The sequence below is a fragment of the Choristoneura fumiferana genome, chromosome 4 (genome assembly GCF_025370935.1).
Source record: "Choristoneura fumiferana chromosome 4, NRCan_CFum_1, whole genome shotgun sequence".
Taxonomy (NCBI): Eukaryota; Metazoa; Arthropoda; class Insecta; order Lepidoptera; family Tortricidae; genus Choristoneura; species Choristoneura fumiferana.
In genome coordinates this window covers 21367870-21389611 of record NC_133475.1, presented here as the reverse complement: position 1 = coordinate 21389611, position 21742 = coordinate 21367870, and the positions used below count along the sequence as shown (strand labels likewise).

The 21742-nt window shown below is 39.8% G+C and overlaps 1 protein-coding gene and 1 pseudogene across 1 annotated transcript in view; both read right to left on the bottom strand.

The window, feature by feature from the left end:
- Positions 1-1535: 1535 nt before the first annotated feature.
- The window catches only part of LOC141427636 (meiosis-specific nuclear structural protein 1-like), a 27479-nt gene continuing 7272 nt past the window's right edge, over positions 1536-21742 (bottom strand). Inside the window, exons 7-9 of the mRNA XM_074087248.1 lie at positions 7842-8045; positions 4720-4904; positions 1536-4216 (exon numbers count right to left, since the gene is read on the bottom strand). Coding sequence (XP_073943349.1) covers positions 3985-4216; positions 4720-4904; positions 7842-8045 — 621 coding nt within the window. The 3' untranslated portion in view covers positions 1536-3984. The remainder of the gene's footprint in view (positions 4217-4719; positions 4905-7841; positions 8046-21742) is intronic.
- The window catches only part of LOC141427145 (meiosis-specific nuclear structural protein 1-like), a 12118-nt pseudogene continuing 539 nt past the window's right edge, over positions 10164-21742 (bottom strand).

Here is a 21742-nt window from a genome sequence, read left to right as displayed (position 1 = left end):
GTCCCGGTTGTAATAATAATTATGGTATAAAATATGTAAGCTATTGCTAGAAAACCTGCTTTCAAATAAAAAAACCCCATTCAAATCTGTTCACCCGTTTAAGAGCTACGGTGCCACAGACAGACAGACTGACACACACCAGACACACATAGCGGTCAAACTTATAACACCCCTCTTTTTTCGTGGGGGTTAAAAATATTTGGGTGACACTCTTTCCCGGCCCAGATAACACCGGCATGGAAATGCCGACCCTGTTTTTCGAGTTCACGCCCATAGAAGCTCATGTCAGTTTCTATGGGCGTGTACACGAAAAACAGGCTCGGTATTTCCATGTCGGTATTATCCGGGCCGGGAAAGAGTGTCACCCAAATGTTTGTGACTAAAGGTCAAATTAAGTAAATACAAAAGGTAAGTTAAAAAAAAAACAAGAGTTTGAGAACAAAATTTTAATACATATAAAAATTTATAATTATCAAAATTAAGGAGACTAATGTTATATGATTATGAGCACCGTTTGTTTGTTGTTGTAAATGAGTTAACATGAAAAATTGTTCATAAATAATTCGCATTTCATTCATGTCTACAGTGTACACATGTCTTCAATCATTTGCTTCACACTCTCCCCAAACTTACTTCTACTAAAATACTATCACAATTAAAATTATCTAAATTTCATCAACCGTCATCGTTTAGAGAAAAAGATTGTCTAACCACACATGTTGCTATGATTATTTTTTAAATCACTCTACAAAGTAATTTTAAGTACAGATCTGCAAGGTGCGGAAATTTTCCGACAAGTTGGAAAAGTTCTCAGAAATTTCTGGAAATTTTCAAAAGAAATATAGGAAATTTAAATTTAATAAACGGAAAGTTTCAATCCCCATACAAAATGGTGAGAAGTATATTCACATAGTTATACAAAATATATTCCGCAATTTTGGAAAGTTTCCTTTGGCACATCAGTAATTTTAAGTCACCATTCAAATTTCGATACGTCATTCAGCATCTACACCTAATACAATACTTTGAAGTATTTTTAATCTACTTTTTTACATTTAGAATTTTCCGCTTTTATCGAATGTGTCGCATTCAAAATGTTCATTATTATTAAAGAAAAATACTGAAACATTTTATTTCAGCGATACTAAACCACGTATCAAAATTTAGACGGTGACTAAAAATAACCTTGTCTAGGTCTACATATCTATACAATGATCTGCCCTCAAAACGACATATCTCATATTCATCATCATCATCATCATCCCAGCCTATATACGTCCCACTGCTGGGCACAGGCCTCCTCTCAGAACAAGAGGGCTTGGGCCATAGTTCCCACGCGGGCCCAGTGCGGATTGGGAACTTCACACACACCATTGAATTGCTTCGCAGATTTGTGCAGGTTTCCTCACGATGTTTTCCTTCACCGCAAAGCTCGTGGTAAATTTCAAATGTAATTCCGCACATGAATTTCGAAAAACTCAGAGGTGCGAGCCGGGGTTTGAACCCACGACCCTCTGCTTGAGAGGCGATAGGTCAAACCACTAGGCCACCACGGCTTTTTCCACTAGGCCACCACGGCTTTTTATCTCATATTACCAGTAATTTATCAAAACTGTTTGTGAACTTGAGTGTTGCCACTGAATCCACTTTGGTATGGTTGCAGTTACAGTTTAAACCACCGGATCAAGAAAGGTGCAAGGTTGTAATACAGTCGCAAAGGTTTACCAACCTCGGAGTGAGAGATAATAAGCTAGAAAACTATTATAACCTCTATTTGAAAATATTACAAGTTATCTCAAAAGTCTCATGAAATTTCGTGTCTGCATCTTAACTATATTTAATGTCAAGATCATGAAAATCGGTTTTTGAAAATGCTTTTCTTTCTATAACTTTGATGGCATATATGCATCCACTAAAAAAATGTGCACAAAATTATCTACATTCTTTTTTCATATTTTTTATAGATCGATTCACGGTTTTTGAGATAGAGCACGGAGAGCGCGCAACGATCAACCTTCTCGCATCCTCTTTGTTTCTTATCCCGCGGGAATTTATGGAAATTCTTGTTATATTTTTTAGCTCTTATAACTAACTTGACTTGCAAGAGTTTGAAGTCTGTAATTATAGTTTGAAACCAAAATATAAACCTCTTTTATTTTATATCCCGCGGAAACTACTGAAAATCTCATTGCACCTCTATAACTCTCAAGCAATATGTCTACAAAATGTCAAGTCTCTAGCTCTTGAACTGATTTCGTTACTTTTGATCGTAAATATCTTAAGATTTTAAGAGATTCTTACCCCCTTATTCATAAACGACAATCAAACCTATTTTGGTTAAAATGCCGCTAAAATTCGTTTGTCCTTATCTGTCACTTCGACATTTGTATTTGTTAGAAAGGGACAAAGCATTTGTTAGTTAACATAGGCTTGTTAAGTTTTATGAATAAGGGGTTAGATTTTAAGAGTCTATTAGTTTACAGCTTCTCTCATTTGGAGGTCGAGGCTGGGTTATTGCGGTGCTGCAAGTCAAATAATCGTGAACTAATAAGCATTAACTTGTCATTTTCTAACTCTTCTTGCACACATTCGTTTTCAAACCTATTTCTTTTCCACCCTTCCAAACCCACGGACAACAGGCATCAAAATTGCTCCGATGATCTTTACAATATCAGTACAAAAGATTTAAAATTGTATTATATTAAGCCGAGTTTAGACTTGCAAGAAAAATCGTGCACGTTGCATTCCATTGCGAGGCCGTAAAGCCAACGAGTTTGAATTTTTCTTGCAAGTCTAAACTCGGCTTTACATTGATAGCAGATGCCTTGTTTATCACACTTGAAATCACAATCGTTTTCACTACTTCTTTCTGTTACACGGTGTAAGATGAGGGTAGAAAGAGATAGTGGATGCGATGGCGAACGTCAGAGCGTTAGACAATACGGCTACTGGTTTCAAAGAGTCAAGCACGTTGCTTCTTCGTAGAGATGGGTAGCTCACGTATGATATACACAAAAGGGCTATATCAGTTCGCTGAACTGTATCACTCTTTATATCAGTTCAAATCATTTAGCTCGCTTGCACAGAGTCTTATAATTTTCCTTAGATAATGCGATGATGGCTGTCAAAATTCTGATGTTAGATGTCACGCTCTAATATTTGTCATTTATTGTCAACCTTATATCATCGAAGGAGAATACAAGTTACAAGCATGAAAGTGATTGAGAAAATGTATGAGCAATAAGGCAATAGTGTTACGTTTAGTCCTGCGAGCTACTGATATAGGTGAGCTAAATGAGTGATATATATCTCAGTGAGTAAATGATACATATCAACCGTGTGTCGTCAGTGCCTGACGTTTTGCGAGATGATGGATGACAGGCTAACCAGTGTTCCTACCTGATGTTTTTTTTGTGTTTTTATTTATGTTTTATATTGAATTTGTATATGTTTAATGTAGTTTCACAGTGTATTAGTAATAACTGTAATGCTGTGTAAATAAATTTATGTGCAATAAATAAATAAATATCAATATTTTCTTTCAAGTGATTAGTATTCCCGTCTCTACTTTGTCGTCTACGTTTGGTTTTTCAATAGGTTTATTTGTTTCTTTGAAATAGAGTTAGTGATTTTATACAAATTAATTGAGGCTACACAAATAAGAGTTACTGATAGTAGCGGCAATGCAACTTAGCTTTCATGTAATGGCGATTAATTTATGAGCGTTCATTATCAATTATTTTAGACATTTCGACTGTACAGAGAAAATGGTGTAAATTGATTTCGCGTCCCTTTAAGGAGGTATCATCTTAGGGGTTTATGATCATGTTGTACACAAGATACGGCCAATTTTCTTAGTTCATCTGATAGAGATCTGACGATAAATAGTGCCGCCAAGACAAAAAAATGCGTCATCCACTTGAATACAGGTTCGCGCACTGGACGGACTCTCACAAAAAAAAGTCAAAAGTTATCTATCAGTCTTCAAAATTCTCTCAAAATCCTACACTGCGCATTGCATTTTGAAAACCTCTTGGGTCTCGAGGACGTGGCCATGGATTCGATATCTAGTTTAGAAAGCTCCTCGCTTTTGTTGGCCCCGGCTCTGACCGCGGGCAGGTCGTCTTTCTTGATGACTCCCGCTTGGAGGTAGCCCAGGAGCTGAGGCACATGTTCTTCGACGATTTTCTCGCGCTCCTTGGCTACTTCTGAGCGCCTGGTGGATTGAAATAGAGTAGATAAAAGATTTAGGGGCTGTTTCACCATCTATTGATTAGTGTTAACTGGCGGTTAGGTGTGATGCCGTATCTATTTGTTTTGTTCGAATAGACGGAGACGGCATCACATTTAACCGTCGGTTAACGCTAATCAATGGATGGTGAAACAGCCCCTTAGAAGTTTACATATGCTTTCACACAAGAAACTGTAGTAACATTCGACAAGGTACAATGAAAAAGTATATCGATCGATCCCAATAGAAGTTCTGTTATAGTTATCAATCTAAGGAGCTGTTTCACCATCCATTGATTAGTCTTAACTGACGGTTAAATGTGATGCCGTCTCCGTCTATTCGAACAAAACAAATAGAGACTGCATCACATTTAACCGCCAGTTAACACTAATCAATGGATGGTGAAACAGCCCCTAAACCTCTCAAATGTAGCATCTATGGAAATAAAGTTAAAATTAAAAATAATACAAATGGTCACAATGACTAACCAAGCAGTATGGTAGTCCCACACGGCTTGCGCGCGCGCCTGTTCCAAACGTTCTTCTTTCTCCCTCTTGACCGCGTTCTGTTCTATCTGCTTTCTCAGCTCGACGGAATACTTTTGAGCCTTCTCTTTCTTCTTGCGCTCTTTTTCGCGTTCCTTCGCGTCTTCGAGCGCCTTTTTGGCTTCTGACTGTAGATTGAAATAAATTAAATTAATTATTGGAATTGATATTCCGAGATTTTAGTAAATTCATGTGTAATTTTAGTATTCATGTGGTCATTTTTCATTAAACTATTTTGATGTTCCATTTCATGATTAAACAGCGGTAATTTCAAGATTTTTATTTTATTTTTATTTATATATTATTACTAGCTTATGCCCGCGACTACATCTGCGCGGATCTAGGTTATCGCGCGGTGGCGCCCTCTACCGGAATAAAAGGTATCCTATGTTGATCCTTGGGGTTCAAACTAACTATATATTTCATCAAAATCGGTTCAGTGGTTTCGACGTGAAAGCGTAACAGACAGACAGACCAAGTTACATTCGCATTTATAACATTATTAGGGATTCCACACATCCAGCTATCTAAATACTAAATTTCATCCAAATCCGTTCAGCTGTTTAAGCGTGAAGGAGTAACAAACATACACACTCACACACTAAACACACACACATACTCACAATCTCTCGCATTAATGACATTAGTAGGAAAAAAAATAGTCAAATAACCAATTGTTGGTAAATATAAATAATGTCAAATACCCTATTTCTTATTTGGGTCAATCAACTTTTTACTCCATCCATCCATCCATCCCAGCCTATATACGTCCCACTGCTGGGCACAGGCTTCCTCTCAGAACAAGAGGTATTGGGCCATAGTTCCCACGCGGGCCCAGTGCGGATTGGGAACTTCACACGCACCATTGAATTGCTTCGCAGCATTGTGCAGGTTCCCTCACGATGTTTTCCATCACCGCAAAGCTCGTGGTAAATTTCAAATGTAATTCCGCACATGAATTTCGAAAAACTCAGAGGTGCGAGCCGGGGTTTGAACCCACGACCCTCTGCTTGAGAGGCGATAGGTCAAACCACTAGGCCACCACGGCTTACTTTTTACTAGTAGTGTTGTTATTCATTCCCGTAACTCACTAGATATCAGTGCAGACGTTTTCAACCCGTGTACCGCATATACTTTTAGGTGTGCCGCGATTGCCGAGAAGTGTATACTGCATTGAAATCATGAATAGGTATTTTCGAGTTAAAGATACTTTATTCTCAAAAGAATTACATTAAATTCACTTATATGAGAATATTTATACAATTTGCATTAATATTAGACTTAGAGCATGCAGCACACGACAATAAATATAATAAAAAAAAAACAACATAACAAAGCAAACGGGTGCGAAATGCGAATGAATTGTACAAAGAAGGTAGATTTACACAGTGATCTAGTAAGTACAATGATTGCTTCGGCCAGCGCCGGCACCCGCAGGCGGGTAGCTTTGGCCGGCCGGCACTAGGAGCAAAGCAATGCGAAATTAAATGAAAAAAAATTAATGAATAAATATTACGAAAACAACTCACGCGTGGCGTGTGCGAATCGCGTTTGTCAGGTTGTTATGGTAACGGAGCGGAAGGAATGGCGGGGCGGGTGGAACGCGCCAGTCCGACTCGCACTTGGCTATTTTTTACCGATGTGCCGTGACACTTTGATGAACGAAAAGTGTGCCGTCAAACCCAAAAGGTTAAAAACGCCTGTATCAGCTATACACTTGCTTAGAAATATGTTTGCAATGTATACCTAAAGGGGCTCCTACACGGGCCATATTTTCACTGCAACATGTGGCCTGCAACTATTGGTGTCCCTGTTCAACATGTGAGTAAGAGAGGGACACCAATAGTTGCCGGTCACAAATTGCAGTGAAAATATGGCCCGTCTACGAGCCGCTTAAGGCAGTTGTCTCACCGCCAGCGAGGAAACGATTGGCTATCGACTATTTTCTCGCTCAAGAAACGAACAAAAGATATAAGATCCTGTGTGAGTAAAAGAGACACATATATTAATAGTTGATCGCTGGCTGTTCACACTGTCGGCGAGAACTCGCTCTTACATCTTTTGTCGCAGCGACAAGAGCTATAAAACTCGCTGAGCTATAGATACTCGCTCAGCGATGTCAGCTTGGCGGCCGTCCCGCACGAGCGAGTCGAGTGGAGCGATTAATCGCCCGTCGCACTCGAACACTCGCTTACAGTCAGCGACAAAACTACACTCGCTTCTCGCTGCTCACCCACTCGTTTCTAGTTACTCGCTCTACTCGCTTCTCGCTCATCGTCGGCGGTGGGACAAGTGCCTTAAGCCGCTTGTAGACGTCCGTTGTTTGCGGTGTTGTATGGCTTCGTGTCTGGTGCGCACACATTCATTGTAAACCATACAAAACCGCAACTCCGGCAAAAAACAACGGTCTGTTCTCCGGTGAAAACAACGAACTACTACAAGCGGCCTTAGGATTAGGAGATAAGCCATGAATCAAACTGTCACAACTTTAAACTTATAGCACCTTATAGTGAATTTAAAAATCATAATTTTAATAAATGACAAAACCATAAAATCATACTTTTAATAAATGACCCAGAATACGTTACCAAGGCAACCAGCTACACTTAAAAGTTTCTGACCCCTTTATAATCTTATTATTATTTTTTTTTTTTAATCGACTGGATGGCAAACGAGCAAATGGGTCTCCTGATGGTAAGAGATCACCACCGCCCATAAACATCTGCAACACCAGGGGTTTTGCAGATGCGTTGTCAACCTAGAGGGCTGAGATGGGATAACTCAAGTGCCAGTAATTTCACCGGCTGTCTTACTCTGCACGCCGAAACACAACAGTGCAAGCACTGCTGCTTCAAGGCAGGATTATCTTATGTACCATCAGCCAAATATGTGGTCTACCACCCTATTGATAATCGTTTGCATGTCACAAAATAAGAATGCCAATAGACTTATCTGTCAACTTGAAAGTTCCACTTTAGCGACATATTTATTTGATAGGAACTTGTTTAAAAATTGATAGACCACTTATTTGGCCGATGGTACCTATAGGCTACCAGTCCACCAACCTCCTTCCTAAACTCCACATCCCTCATCTTCTGCTCATGAATCAATCTCTTCTTGGCGTCCATCTGCGCCGTGAGCGCCTGTTTGGTGTCAGTCTTGGTGAACTCGGCCTTGCGGCGCTGCGCGCGGTCGTCCTGCACGTTCTTCTCCAAATGTTCTTGCTCTTGGAGAAGTTTTATAAAGTTATCGCGATCTTGACGGGCTGCCTGAGAAGAAGTAATGTAATGACAATCGATGTTTTGAACAGTTTAAGGCCTACGCTAGCCGGCATGGGTGCGTCAGTCAGCACTGCTAATACTATTTTTCAACCTATTGAAACCCCTCACCCCGCTCCGTGCAAACCGCATCTGCTAGCGTAGGGCCCACAGATATAGATTACACTAGATTACGCAAAACATCGGGCCACGGACAAGCGACGGGGTTGGGCCATACAAAGACTGAGCACTAAAACTGACTTATCGTGACTAGTGACTGACTCGAGCCCCACGGCGCGGGCGGGCGGCGCCTTTGAATCGATGTTGCGCTGACATCGGGGAATTCACATCGCTAGTTCGCTCTTGAGACGTCCCAGTAGATATAAAAAAGTGACACGGTTGGTTTTCATACAAATTGATGTGTTTGCGTTATCTAGTGTAATCTATATCTGTGATAGGGCCTTATCGTGTTTTTTGACTCTAAACCATTAATGATAAATATAATAAATTATATACCTAAATAAATAAATATCATGGGACACTTGACACCAGTTGACCTAGTCCCAAACTAAGCAAAGCTTGTACTATGGATACTAGGCAACGGATAAACATAGGTACTTATATAGATAAATACATACTTAAATACATTTTAAACATGCAAGATCCGAGAGCAGATTCGTATTATTCAACAAATATCTGTCCCGGCCGGGGATCGAACCCGGGACCTCAAAAACAAACGGCTAGCTCTCTATTTCGTGGGAATTTCGAAAGAACCCTTCTCAGTGCACCTCAATAATAGGCTAGTGTCTCAAAAAATTAAAATTCACCCGTCTGTTAGATTAACAAACAAAAAATAACAAAAGATTCAAATTCACCCGTCTATTAGATTAACAAACAAAAAATAACAAAAGATTCAAATTCACCCGTCTGTTAGATTAAAAAACAAAAAAAAAATAACAAAAGATTCAAATTCACCCGTCTGTTAGATTAACAAACAAATAATAAAAGATTCAAATTCACCCGTCTAATAGATTAACAAACAAAAATTAACAAAAGATGAAGCGAAGCACGTCATAGTTCGAAAGTAGAAAGCCCGTGACGTCATAGGGCAAGTTTCATAAAACGTTATACCTAGTGCCATCCACGAAGACGCGTGATTTTCTCAAAATCTGACATTACTGACATTGTAATGAGAACCACGGCGCGCGCCATCGTGAATGACTACCTATACGTCATACAATAATATTTATTTTACCCGGGAACTACTCAATCTCTAGCTTCAATTGTTTAGGCAGGCTGTCTGTCGGTCAGTCACTGTTTTATAGATAATAATCATCAATCATCATGTCATCATCATCAGCCGGAACACGTCCACTGTTAAGCAAAGGCTTCCCTCTTAGAACGCCACAATGAACGACAACTCGCCACTTGCATCCACCAGTTTCCCGCAACTCTAGCAATGTGCAGTCTAGCGGCTAGACTCTAGCCCAGGATGGGGAAACTTTTTCCTTCGCGTGCCGATATATACTAACGAAATATATGGCGGGCCAAGTTGTTGCGTTTTTGGCTATGTTAAGCGGCTCGTGGACGGGCCATATTTTCACTGCAATTTGTGGCCGGCAACTATTGGTGTCCCCCTCTTACTCACATGTTAGACAGGGACACCAATAGTTGCCGGCCACATATAGCAGTGAAAATATGGCCCGTCTAGGAGCCCCTTTATTTACTGAAATAAAAATATTGATACGTATTTTATTTTCTGAAACTAATTTGGTCATTGCCAATGAGAATGAAATTTTGTAACAATACGAAATCTTCTCTTGATTTTTGTTTGATGGTCGCGGGTCGGATTTCAAGCCTTCGCGGTCGGAGATGGCACGCGGGCCGCAGTTTCCCCATCCTTGCTCTAGCCAATGGGTGGCCTGGCCCTATATTACGAAGTGCAAAATTCGAACTTCGTATCTTGCAGTCCCGCCGAAGCTAAAATTATTTAATTTAATACGAGAATAAGAGGGATGGTATGTACGATACGAACTTCGATTTTCTAATTTCGTAGTAGCCCCCCTTTCTTCGAGCGAGTACCTAGTAGGTAAGTGTAGGGAACTTATAATCCACTCACTTCATCCGCCATTATTTTCGCAGCGTTTTAGCGTTATTTCTTCCTTGATTCTCTTGACGTTCTCTTTCTGCGACACTGAAAGAAGATTTATTTTTGGGTTAGTGTTTTTTGGGTTTTCTTTTTACCGCACGTAATTTTGACTAGTTGTATGTCTTTGAACCATGCAAATGGTGAATTACGTGAACAAAAACAAATGCTAGTGGGGAAAAATGCGACTGAGAATTACGCGGAACAAACAGTTTGGGAACTGATTTAGCTATTCATTCATCTTACTTCCATCCATCCCAGCCTATATACGTGGCACGCGGACCCAGTGCGAATTGGGAACTTCACACGCACCATTGAATTGCTTCGCAGGTTTGTGCATAGGTTTCCTCACGATGTTTTCCTTCACCGCAAAGCTCGTGGTAACTTTCAAATGTAATTCCGCACATGAATTTCGAAAAACTCAGAGGCGCGAGCCGGTTTGAACCCACGACCCTCTGCTTGAGAGGCGATAGGTCAAACCACTAGGCCACCACGGCTTATACTTACCTGCTAATATTATTTAATGTGAAAATTTGTGAGTATGTATCTGTTTGTGGTGTGTGTGTGTGTTTGTTAGTCCTTCGCGCTAGTAAGTACGGCTGGACGGGTTTGGGTGAAATTTGCTATGTAGATAGCTGAACATCTGTAATAACACATAGGATACTTTTTATTCCGATATTCCCACGGGTTAGGGACAAAATCTCGAAAAAAACACTGCTGGGCTTGGAGTCGTTAAACATCATCTTCTTGTACGTGTTCTAAGCAAATAAACATTTCTTTCGGAAATTCCCACGGGAATTTTTGTTTTTTATTTTTTCACGCCAGAATGGCAGGACGGAGTTTGACAAAATTTGGAATGTAGACCTCGATATTTCCACGGGATCACGAAATTTGGCACTATTGTTTTCGCAAACTCAATAAATACCATGATGTTCCCACGGGAGTTTTGTATAATCCAGCAATTTCATTCAACTGTTGTATCTAATCATTTACGCGTCCGAAGCTGCGGGTAAACAAGTACTTTATAAGCCTTGGCGAAATAACTTTGGCATAACTGACATGGCGGAGCTCCGGTCGGCGGCGGCCTGGCGTTGCTTCTCGAGGTCAGCCTCCTCTTGCACGGTCAGAGCTTTCTGTTTGAGGCGCCACGCGTCGCGCGCCTGCTTGAACGTCACCATTTCCCGTCGGAGCTTATCCGTCTGCTCGCGTTTCTGTTTCAACTCCCTGGAGATAAAAGATGATAATGTACAGTCACACACAAAAATAGTCATAAAAAAATAGTTTGTGGGAAATTGCGCAAATTTCGAAAAAATAATACAGAACAAACAGAAATTAAAATCCAAAATGACATTACTTTTTAGTCAAACAGTCTGTACTTCTTGACTTTAAACTGACTTTGTCGGGTCCCTACCTGAATGCTACTTTTATCCACTGAAAGGTTAAAGAGATCCTCTTCTCTATTTTATTCAGTTGGACCTAAGGTCTTAATTGTAACGGGTATTTTAAATGGAGGGGTGCTTCCATAAAGCTGAAGCAGTTAGGAAAAAAAATTAACCTTTCGCGACATGTCAAATACAAAAGACATCACCCATACGCCTAAAAGTGAATTGAAACGTTGCTTTTGCAGGTCGTATATATGTCGTTGGCGTCGAAAAGGTTAACCCACTCCATTGTATTGTTTGAAATTTTTTGAGTACCTATAGGTAAACCACTGTAAGCCTGACCTGCAATAGAACCTTTTCACAATAAACGTCCCAGTGCCTTCCATGATGAAGACAGTTGACGACTTACTGAGACAAGGTTGTACTTCAGGTCATGCTTATGGCGGTTTAACTATAGTTTATAATTGTTCTATCATCTATGTGTAGTTGGCCAAATTTCGTTTTCATCTTTTCACCTCTGATCCTCATCACTGATGGTCCTCATGATGTCATCAAGCATTTTCTTCTCAATTAGCGTGTCTTCGTACTGGCACTGCTTTTGGCGCTGTCTGTTGACGAGCTGCTGCTGCAGATCTTTGCAGTACGCGGAGGTTCGCTCTATTTTCAACTTTCTTTCATGCTTCCCTGGCTTCCGCATCATTGAAGAGCGCTGTACGGAGTACAGAGTTTGCATGATGCTCTTCGGCCTGAAATTTTATTTTTTTACAAGCTTTTCTTTAGCTTGCCCTGTTTATTTATTTATTTGTTTGGGTCAAATCTTGGAAGCTAAATTTGACCCACTTCCAGCAGTCTGATTGACTTTAAATTTGGCATACTTATGTAAATGTGGTGACAATACAATAATCTGGTAGTGACGTCTTGGTGGTTCCGCCAGGATAGTCTCCGCAGGAGGGAACTCCTCAGTGGTTTATAGTACCAACTTTAAATTTGGTATGGATATGCAGTTTAGATGACAATGCAAGTACAGTCAACAAAAAGTACAGTCACCTAAAATAGCTTAATGAAATTTTAAACAGAAACTTATTTAGTAAAAGCTTTTTTTTGGAACACAGAAATGCCATTGGATATATTGAACTAAAAAGGACAAAGCTAGAGATTGAAAGAAAGAAAATACTTAATTTATTTATAACAGCAGTGACACATTACACAGGTTAGAAAGATACATAAGTAGTGTTGCCATTATAAAAAGGTCCTGGCTCAGCATATGAACAGATTGCAGGATTGAATAAAGGTATGGATGTCATACATTTTTACAGTTATTTATCTATTTATATAAGTTTGTTCTTTGTCTAGCGCCCATTCTATAAGCTGTGTTTAGTTTTGTGTTAGGAAATTGAAGGCTATTGTTTAACAATTCTACTAATCTCAATAATATTGTAAACGCAAAAATTTGTATGAAGTCTGTATGTATGGATGTTAGCTACTACTACCAGGTGCAGTACTTTTGCAGGTGGTAGAATCTTGTGCAAGGTCCACCCAGATTGCTACCACCATCTTGCTTGCTAATCCTGCCGTGAAGCAGCAGTGCTTACACTGTTGTGTTTCGGCGTGGAGAGTAAGACAGCCAGTGAAATTACTGGCACTTGAGGTATCACATCTCAGGCCTTTAGGTTGGCAACCCATCTGCAATCCCCTGGTGTTGCTGGTGTCTATGGCGTGGTGATCTTTACCATCAGGAGACCCACTTGCTCGTTTGCCATCCAGTAGAATTAAAAATAAATAAAAAAACCCTAATATGCCCATGTGAAATTTAAGGGAAATCCCATTAAAATTTAGGAGCTGTATCTAATAATTTATGCGTGTGAAACCGCAAGTAAAGCCTAAAATAAATAAATTCACAGTGAACAAACAAACCTGATCCTGTAACTTCTTGTACTCGTTATGCAGTATTTGCTGTCGAAGATCCCTGCAGACGTACCCGGCCTGCAGCTTCTTGGAAAGCTCCCGCAAACTGGGGTCCCGCTCTCGTAGGTAGTGTCTTCTCTGCAGAAGATTCACCTCCTCTCTCCGGACTTGGGCTATTTCCATACCGAGAGCTGTCTCTTTCTGAGCTCGGGCATTGACAATAGCAGCATGGTCTGTTCTCTGGAATATATATCATCTTTAAGGTCAAAATGAACAGACACCTTCTAGGCAAACGTGTACCATCTTAGGCCTCATCTTCGCCTTCCTTCAAGCGAGATTGAAGCCAAACATAAGCCTATTTTGCATAAAAAAAACAATAAATAATAAATATAGCAGGTTTTTTTTTTTAAGTAGCCTGTATAGTGTCACACTGCTGGGCAAAGGCCTCCCCTCTTGACCTCCACAATTCTTGTTCTGACGCAATGGCAGGCCAGTCCTTTGCGTATGTGTCCAGATCGTCTAGCAGATAGTTATGCCATATTAAAAAAAAGTCCTACATATTTATACATGTGAATGATTGTATGCATGCAACTGTTTGCTCCTTCATGCTAAAATGGCAAAATGAATTTGGATGAAATTTGTACCTACTTAATGAACATACTTGGACTTTTGGAATATGACGAGACCTGTATGAAATCCCAAAATTGCAACTGCTAGGTGTTCATGTTTTTTAGAAAGACCATGCCGTAAAAAAAAAAAAAAAGTATCAGGCAGGCAGTTGGAAGCACCTGATTGGTGCATGTATCTGTTCCTTGGTCAAGTATTCTTTGTACTGCAAATATGTTGGTCTAGCCAGTTTTAAGGAATTCCCAAAGAATTTCTTTTGAAATCCTGGAACTTCAATCCAGAAGATAAGATGTGATCTTCGTCAATTTTTTGCTTCGTCCAAAGTATATTTGAAAGGTAGTCTTATCTTGGTAATTTTACTACGAGCGGCGAAGTTTAAAAGCATCATACCTCCTGGAAAATCCTTCTCCATTTCGGCTTCTTTTTTTATCAACGCCAGGCAACGGCCCATTCGGCCGTCGTCCATGCGGCTGTTGAGCCATTGGATGTCCAAGGCTCGCTGGAAAGTCTCCAGCTCTTTACGACGGGCCCTGTTAATTGCATTACGCGTAAGCTCGTTCGCCTGAAAATGAACATAGAAAATAATGTAGGTACATAAGATTTTTCTTCATTAAGTACATAATTATGCATTATAAGATTAAATACCATTTTCAAATAATTTAAATTGTGCTCATAAATTTTCACAAGACTCGAAGCCAACGATAGCGCGATCGCTAAAATCACTAAAATCGCTTTATTTTGATAGCTGTCAAATTTGTTTTGTAAACAAAAGAGGTCGCACATGGTTACACTATTTACCGGCCCGGATTGGGTCCGGATAATAGCGACATGGAAATACCGACTCGATTTTTCGTGTACGCCCATAGAAACTCATAATATCAGTTTGAATCGCCAATTCGCGAGTATCTTTTACATGACATTGGTAAATTGGTAAATTGCCGATATAATGAGCAGAGCCACATTTTAAATAGTAATATTGCTTTCTAGCTGGACTCAGAAAGTCACTAATTAATGTCAAAGTCTAAGAACTTACATTTTCTTACACTGTGCTAATGTCGAAGTCATTAGGCGAGTAGGCCAGCAAGGCTACTACGAAACTCAAAACTCGAAGTTCGTGTCATGCGGTCTCTCTGACACTTATACTATTTAATACGAGAGCGAGAGGGATCGCACAACACGAACTTCGAGTTTCGTAGTAACCCTGCTGTCACTAGTGATAGGTAGTAGCAGTAGCCCTGCAGGACCGCAAGCTCATGCAGACCAGACCATCAAACACAGGAACAGGAAGGTTGCCAACCTCGGACATCAAAGAGTCTTGGTTGAGAAACATTCGAGTGCCCCAGTCACGAGTGCTGCTGAGCTGTTCCACCTCTCGAAGGACAAAAAGAAATATTCTGAGTTGATGGCCAACCTTCAGTAATTGGAGAGGCACCACAAGAAGCTTGATAATAACATAATCTTTAATTAAGGAAAAATTTTGCTTATTGATTCATGTCATGTGCGCCAGCATAGCGATTTTGACATTTTAGTAAAGTACTGGCAATAATGTTTTATAATACAGCCATTGTTCTAAGTGTTTTAACACTTATAATAAATTTATTACAATTTTGGCTTTATGTTAATGATTTCTGACCAGCAGGGCTACTACGAAACTCGAAACTTGAAGTTCGTGTCGTGCGGTCCCTCTGACACTTATACTGTTTAATACGAGAGCGAGAGGGACGGTACGATAGGAACTTCGAGTATCGAGTTTCGTAGTAGCCCTGCAGAGGTAGAGGAATTGATAACAGTGCCCTCTGTGAGTGAATGAATGTAACTGCGTAAATATGATGCTAACTTAGCTAGGTAAGTTCGAAAAAACCATTGTGAGACAAGAGCCATCTAGTGAATGGTGGAGTTAACAATAAACTAGAATAATGTTCAGTCCGCTAGAGTGCCATTCTGGGGCAACACGCATTTGGAGTTGACGTGTGACAGTACGTAGCTGCAACCAAATCTGGCTGCAGATTGATGGTGTATCGAAATAAAGACGGTCGGTAATGAAACAGTGATTGAAATGGCTGAAAGTAAAGGTGCGTTAATCGCGAAATCAGTGCAAAAACATGCCGGACGGGCGAAGGAAAAGGTATTTATCATTTTATGTTACCTTACGTGTAAGTGTTCTGTTTGGAATGTGACGGTGTTTTCAAGATTTTATATACTTAGCGGTGTGTCGTGAAAGTGGGTTTTTGATGGGATCAGAGAAGCCGGTCGGTGTCTCGTGTCTCAGCGAGGTCTCTAGCCGGTGTCCGTGTGCAATTATTTTCACCTGTTGCTTCGAACAGGTGTAGCATTCACGACCTGCGATTCCGTAAATTTGTTTACATTACGTCGTCAGCTGCTCGTGATCACCTCAAGTACACTTAATTGATTATGACACGCATCACGTTATCATTTCCAGGGTATACTGATACCTATTTTTAGGTGCACCAGTTGAGATAATTTTGGATTGCAGATGGCAGATTCCATTCAAATTATGTTGTACAGATTTTGCGTCTAACAGACACATGCTTAAGCCTTTCTGTTTAAAAAAAAATGACCGGATTAATGTGGCACACAAAAGTTGCCTAGGGAAGTGTTCTAAATTTAAAAATAACACAGCCAGTGAGCGGAGACGAGCAATGTCTGTGCTAGTTTCTTAGAAATATCATAGTTATTTCGACTTCTCTATTTTTATTTGGTACACGAGCTGGCTTATTTTTTATGGCTTATAAATTTTCTATCTCACAATCACCCTATGAAAATCAGTGCATCCTTTGATTATGTGCATTGGTTATTTTAGCCTCGGGAGTAGGTCACTGCTTGAAGATCACAAATTCTGGTAGTTTAATTTTATTCATGCTAAAAGATAAGATACCTAGAACCTGAGATACCTATTTTTTTTATTAATTAATTTAATTTATAATTTAATATGTGGTTTGTATATTAATTCATTTTAATTTGTAATTTAGAAGTTCATAATCCTGTTTATTTTATTTTTTAAATACCTAGTATTTTTTTTTTTCATTTTAGAAATATTAACTCTGAATACTTATAAAATACTGAGAGGAAAAAATGTGGCCCTCAAATGTATGCAGTAATAGGTAATTTTGTATGTAGAATGGGCCATATTTTGTGCCGCTGAGTAAGTATATATCTAATTGGAAATTTTAGTGTTGGTGTGGTTTAGTGGGGTGTCTATCCTCTGAGTAAAAAAAAAGTAGGTAGTAAAAAGTTGTTTCACTTTACTCCACTATTGTTGATAAAATTAAATATTAATGTACAATGAAACATACATCAATACAATAAATAATAAACACACAAAGAACAAAAAGCTCTGCTTTGAATGACACACATCATTTTAAAATTTAAATGCTTGTAATCAGAATTTAGATATGTGATACATCCTTTAATTTTGACACAGTCATGAACATTTTTATTTTTTTTTAATATTACAAAAACTGAATAATCCACTGTTATATTAAAAACTTTTACAAATATCTGGACAATTCCTGAAACATGAAAGTCTCATGTGCATTATAAAGATTTGGGAACTGTCTCCAATTACCAGGCTGACATGAATGACATGACATTACAGTTAGACATGCCTGTGGGCATTGACCTGGGTTGGCAGACAGCCCATGTCTTGGGCTACAAACATCCATAGAATTTTACTATTTTACAGTCTTACCAGTTGAATTGTTTATGTTATGACCCACAATTTAATCCTACTAGCATTAGTAAATTGAATGTGATGCGTCTGTTTGTTTGTTAGTCTTTCACAGGAAAGATTTGGATAAATTTATAAGACAAGATTTGAATTTTTATTCCATAATTCCCACTATTTCACACACATTATGAGGAAACCAGCATACACCTGTGAAACAATTCTTTAGTGAAGTTGTGTGTGAAGTTCTCTATCCGCACTGAGCCCGCGTGGGAACTGCAGCCTATACCCTCTCATTCTGAGAGGAGTCCCAGCAGTAAAATATGTATGGCTGCTGATGATTATGATGACACCGCTGAAGCCACTCATTTATTTAATGCAACTTAGTGCCGTATCTTAACCAATCACGTGCGGCGATTTTCTCTCAGTGACAGCCCGTTAACCTGGAACAGGGTAGGTATAGTTACTTATGCCATGCTAAGCGAATTAGCAAGTTGAAGTGGCAATGGGCAGGCCATATAGCACGGAGAACAGATGGTCGTTGGGGCCGAAAAGTTTTCGAGTGAAGACCGCGGATCGGCAAGCGCAGCGTAGGACGTCCACCAACGAGCTGACCTGGTTAAAGTTGCGGGTTCACGGTGGATGCAAGCTGCTTCCCAGGCAACTGGAGGTCTATGGAGGAGGCCTGTGTCCAACAGTGGACATCCTATGGCTACGCTAGAGCGTAAATCACAAATAGGACGGCAGCGGTCGGGTTGGGAGTGCAGCGGGCCTATTTACAAGACTGTATTTGAACAACATTACACTGACGGCGAGCGCGGGGCGGGTCGTGAGCGGGCGCCGTGGTCAGATGTTAAATTACAAATGTGAATTCGCACAAACTCTCGATCGAGGTGCGATCCCGGTCTAGAAACTACGACCCTCTGTTTGAGAGGCCATCCATAGATCAAGTGCTCTTGCAAACAAGGGATTAGGGCAAACCAGTGACGTCACACAAGGGTATTAAGGCTAACCTGGGGAAATAATTGCCCTTTGCGATGACGTCACGTAAAATTGTACGGTATTTCCCTTATATTAAATATAATGACCCGGATAACTCAGGGCTACGGATTAGCCCGAAACATGTCGAGCTAAACTCGATTTAAGACGTGAGTTATCCGGGTCATTATATTTAATATGGGTGAGTCTCACGGTAGTTTCATGTTCAAAATATTTCCCTTATATTTAGGGTTCGGAACTGAAAAGGAATAAGCGGAACCTTTATAGGATCACTTTGTTGTCCGTCTGTCTCAGGAACACTATAACATGGCGGCGTTTCATGATTTGCCTAGGAATTTCATGAACTGGCAGATTTTACGGTCGGGCAGCGAGATAAAATTGATCTGCTTGAATATGCTCTTCACATAAACGAGTGGCAGAAAGAAGCGGAGGCCTTTGCTCAGTATTAGGACACTCAATAGATAGACTATAAAAAAAACTAAATTTATGATCACGAGACATCGATTAATGTCTCAATTTGAAGCTATTCAAATTATTAAGCAGCCGTCAACGGCTGAACGCAACCGCATGCTTTAAATCAAACTAATTTAATGTCGCTCCATCGTTTCGGTTACGGCTGATGAGATGATACGTGGCGCTTAGCAAAGAACTATTGCATCGGACCAAAGAAAAAAAAGTGCTTAGCTTTTTCGTTTTGGAGGCACCTTGAATTTACCCAGATTTTGCCACCAGAATGTGCCAAAGAAATATAGATACAGTCGGGTAAAAATGACACCTAAGCGTACTTGAGCTACCGCTGCGCTCGGAGCATGTTATTCGGTTGTTTCGCAACCATACGACGGACGTATCTTTACTTGTAAAATCAGATACTTGCCCATAACCTTACAGCCTACCGAAATCGTGCAGCAGTAAAAACTCATGGAATCGTTCAGTTCTAATTCAATCGACCTCTATAAGGTTTTAAGGTTTCTCATGCCGGCATCCCAACCACCTTGGCCTAATGGTCGTCATTGTACAATGACAATACGCAACGAGTTATTATATTCTAAACGATTGCAAATATGCTAACGTGTGACACATAATATTGCAGGGGTTATCTGTCACTTCTTTTAAAACAATTGAGTGACGAGGTTGCGATTTGATACTGAGGCCTGGTGTAGAGGTTTAGACTGTAGACCAGGGGTTTCCAACTATTAGGCTATAACGTAGCCGATAACGCGCATTTTCCGCTTTAAGTATAGCGAAAAGCGCCTACCAACAGAGAATACGACTGGCAAAGTCGTTTTGTGTCTAGGCAAGGACTAAACCTTTAAAGTTACCTATGATTGTAATAAAATTTCCTTTTTTTTACCTTTAAGTACTACTTTTTTTTAAATGTCCCGGTCTGAGTCCCCACACTTATGGTAACCCCCCCTACCCTGAAAGGTTTAATTTTTTCCACTTTTTTCCACTTTTTGCTTAAAACCTAAGTCATTTCATTTATAATTGGTCTCCGGTTTTTTCCTTTAGTAGCATTTTCTGCAGAGATTTTCACTTTGTTTTATACCACAATTTACCCACCAACAAAACACCCTATTGTCTGAAATGTTTCCTTTGGCTAGCATTGTTATTTGCTTTCCTGAACTCTCAAGTCTCATTTATCCTGCGAACAAACATCCATCTCATAAAGTTTTATTACATAAGGTTAACGTTTACATGTTATTCTGGCCTAATTCTCGTACGCACGCGTAGCAGATGTATTTACCTTCACTCGACTTGTTTACAGAACCAATAAAGTGTTTGGTTTTTGCTAATTATTCTACGTTTGCACCATTCTTGCTTGCTTGATTGCTTATGACCGCTCCTAAGTTACGACTAATGATATAACGCTTTTTAATAAAGATCTAAAAAAGTGAAAGAAAATAATAACTCGCATTTTTTTAAGCCACAAGCAATGAAATTGACCCATTAAGCTAAAAAATTATGCATCTTTTCTAGCAGCTATTAGTCCATTTCTTGTATTTTTGACAGGTCCAATCCCCAAGCAACGTGCCATCAGGTGCCATCTTTTGACACGTGTTGCAGTTATTCATTCATGGGCGACGGTAATCGCTTACCAACGGGTGATCCGTTTGCTCGTTTTGCCCCTATTATATAAAAAAAACAACATCCCCTCCCTATAGACAAATGCATTATCTACATCACTGGCAATTAGGCGCATGTGCCCCATGGACATACCAATGAAACCACCCATTAGGCTCTCGATTGAAGTTTGACTGCTGTCATTAGATCAAAACGCACACTGTTAATGTACTCCGAAAAAAAGCACATATGCACACTTACTTATTTCACTTCCGCTCTTTCTTTCTTTTTGAACCATGTTTGCAGATGTGCCTTTTGATCTATTGGCGGGAGTGGAATTATTCCGGGGTAACGTTAGTCCGAAATATAAGTATTCTATTAATATTGTACGCTATCAACGTGTTTCACTATCACAATGGGTGTGCAATTGGCGATCGCTTCGTGTACGGTACAACTACCGTTACACCGAATCTCTGAGCCAGTGTAAAAACTGACCGCAGACTCGAAGGCCAACTCAGGAAAAAATAAGTTGCATAAAAAGCCGAAGGAAACAATTATAGTTATAGTTACCAAACATCCTGTGGACCGAAATCTAAAAAGTAGAGTTTTTTTTTTTGTTGCTGCACAAAATGGTAATCTATGTTCTTAGCAGATTCGTTATCTATTCCTTTCTAGTCAATTGTATTATCGTCTGTGTGAATGACATGAACTATAGCTTTCCGGAATCAAAATCATCCTGCGACAGTCCTGATAGTGTGTGACCTGCTTAAAGCCGGGGTTCACGGGGATGCAGGTCGCTTCTAACCGTTGCTACGGAAGGTCTATGAGGCTTATATGAAGATGATGACGAGTCCTTAGTGTGGCAAAGTATTTCTGTACAAGTTCATTTAATTGCTCCTGCAGT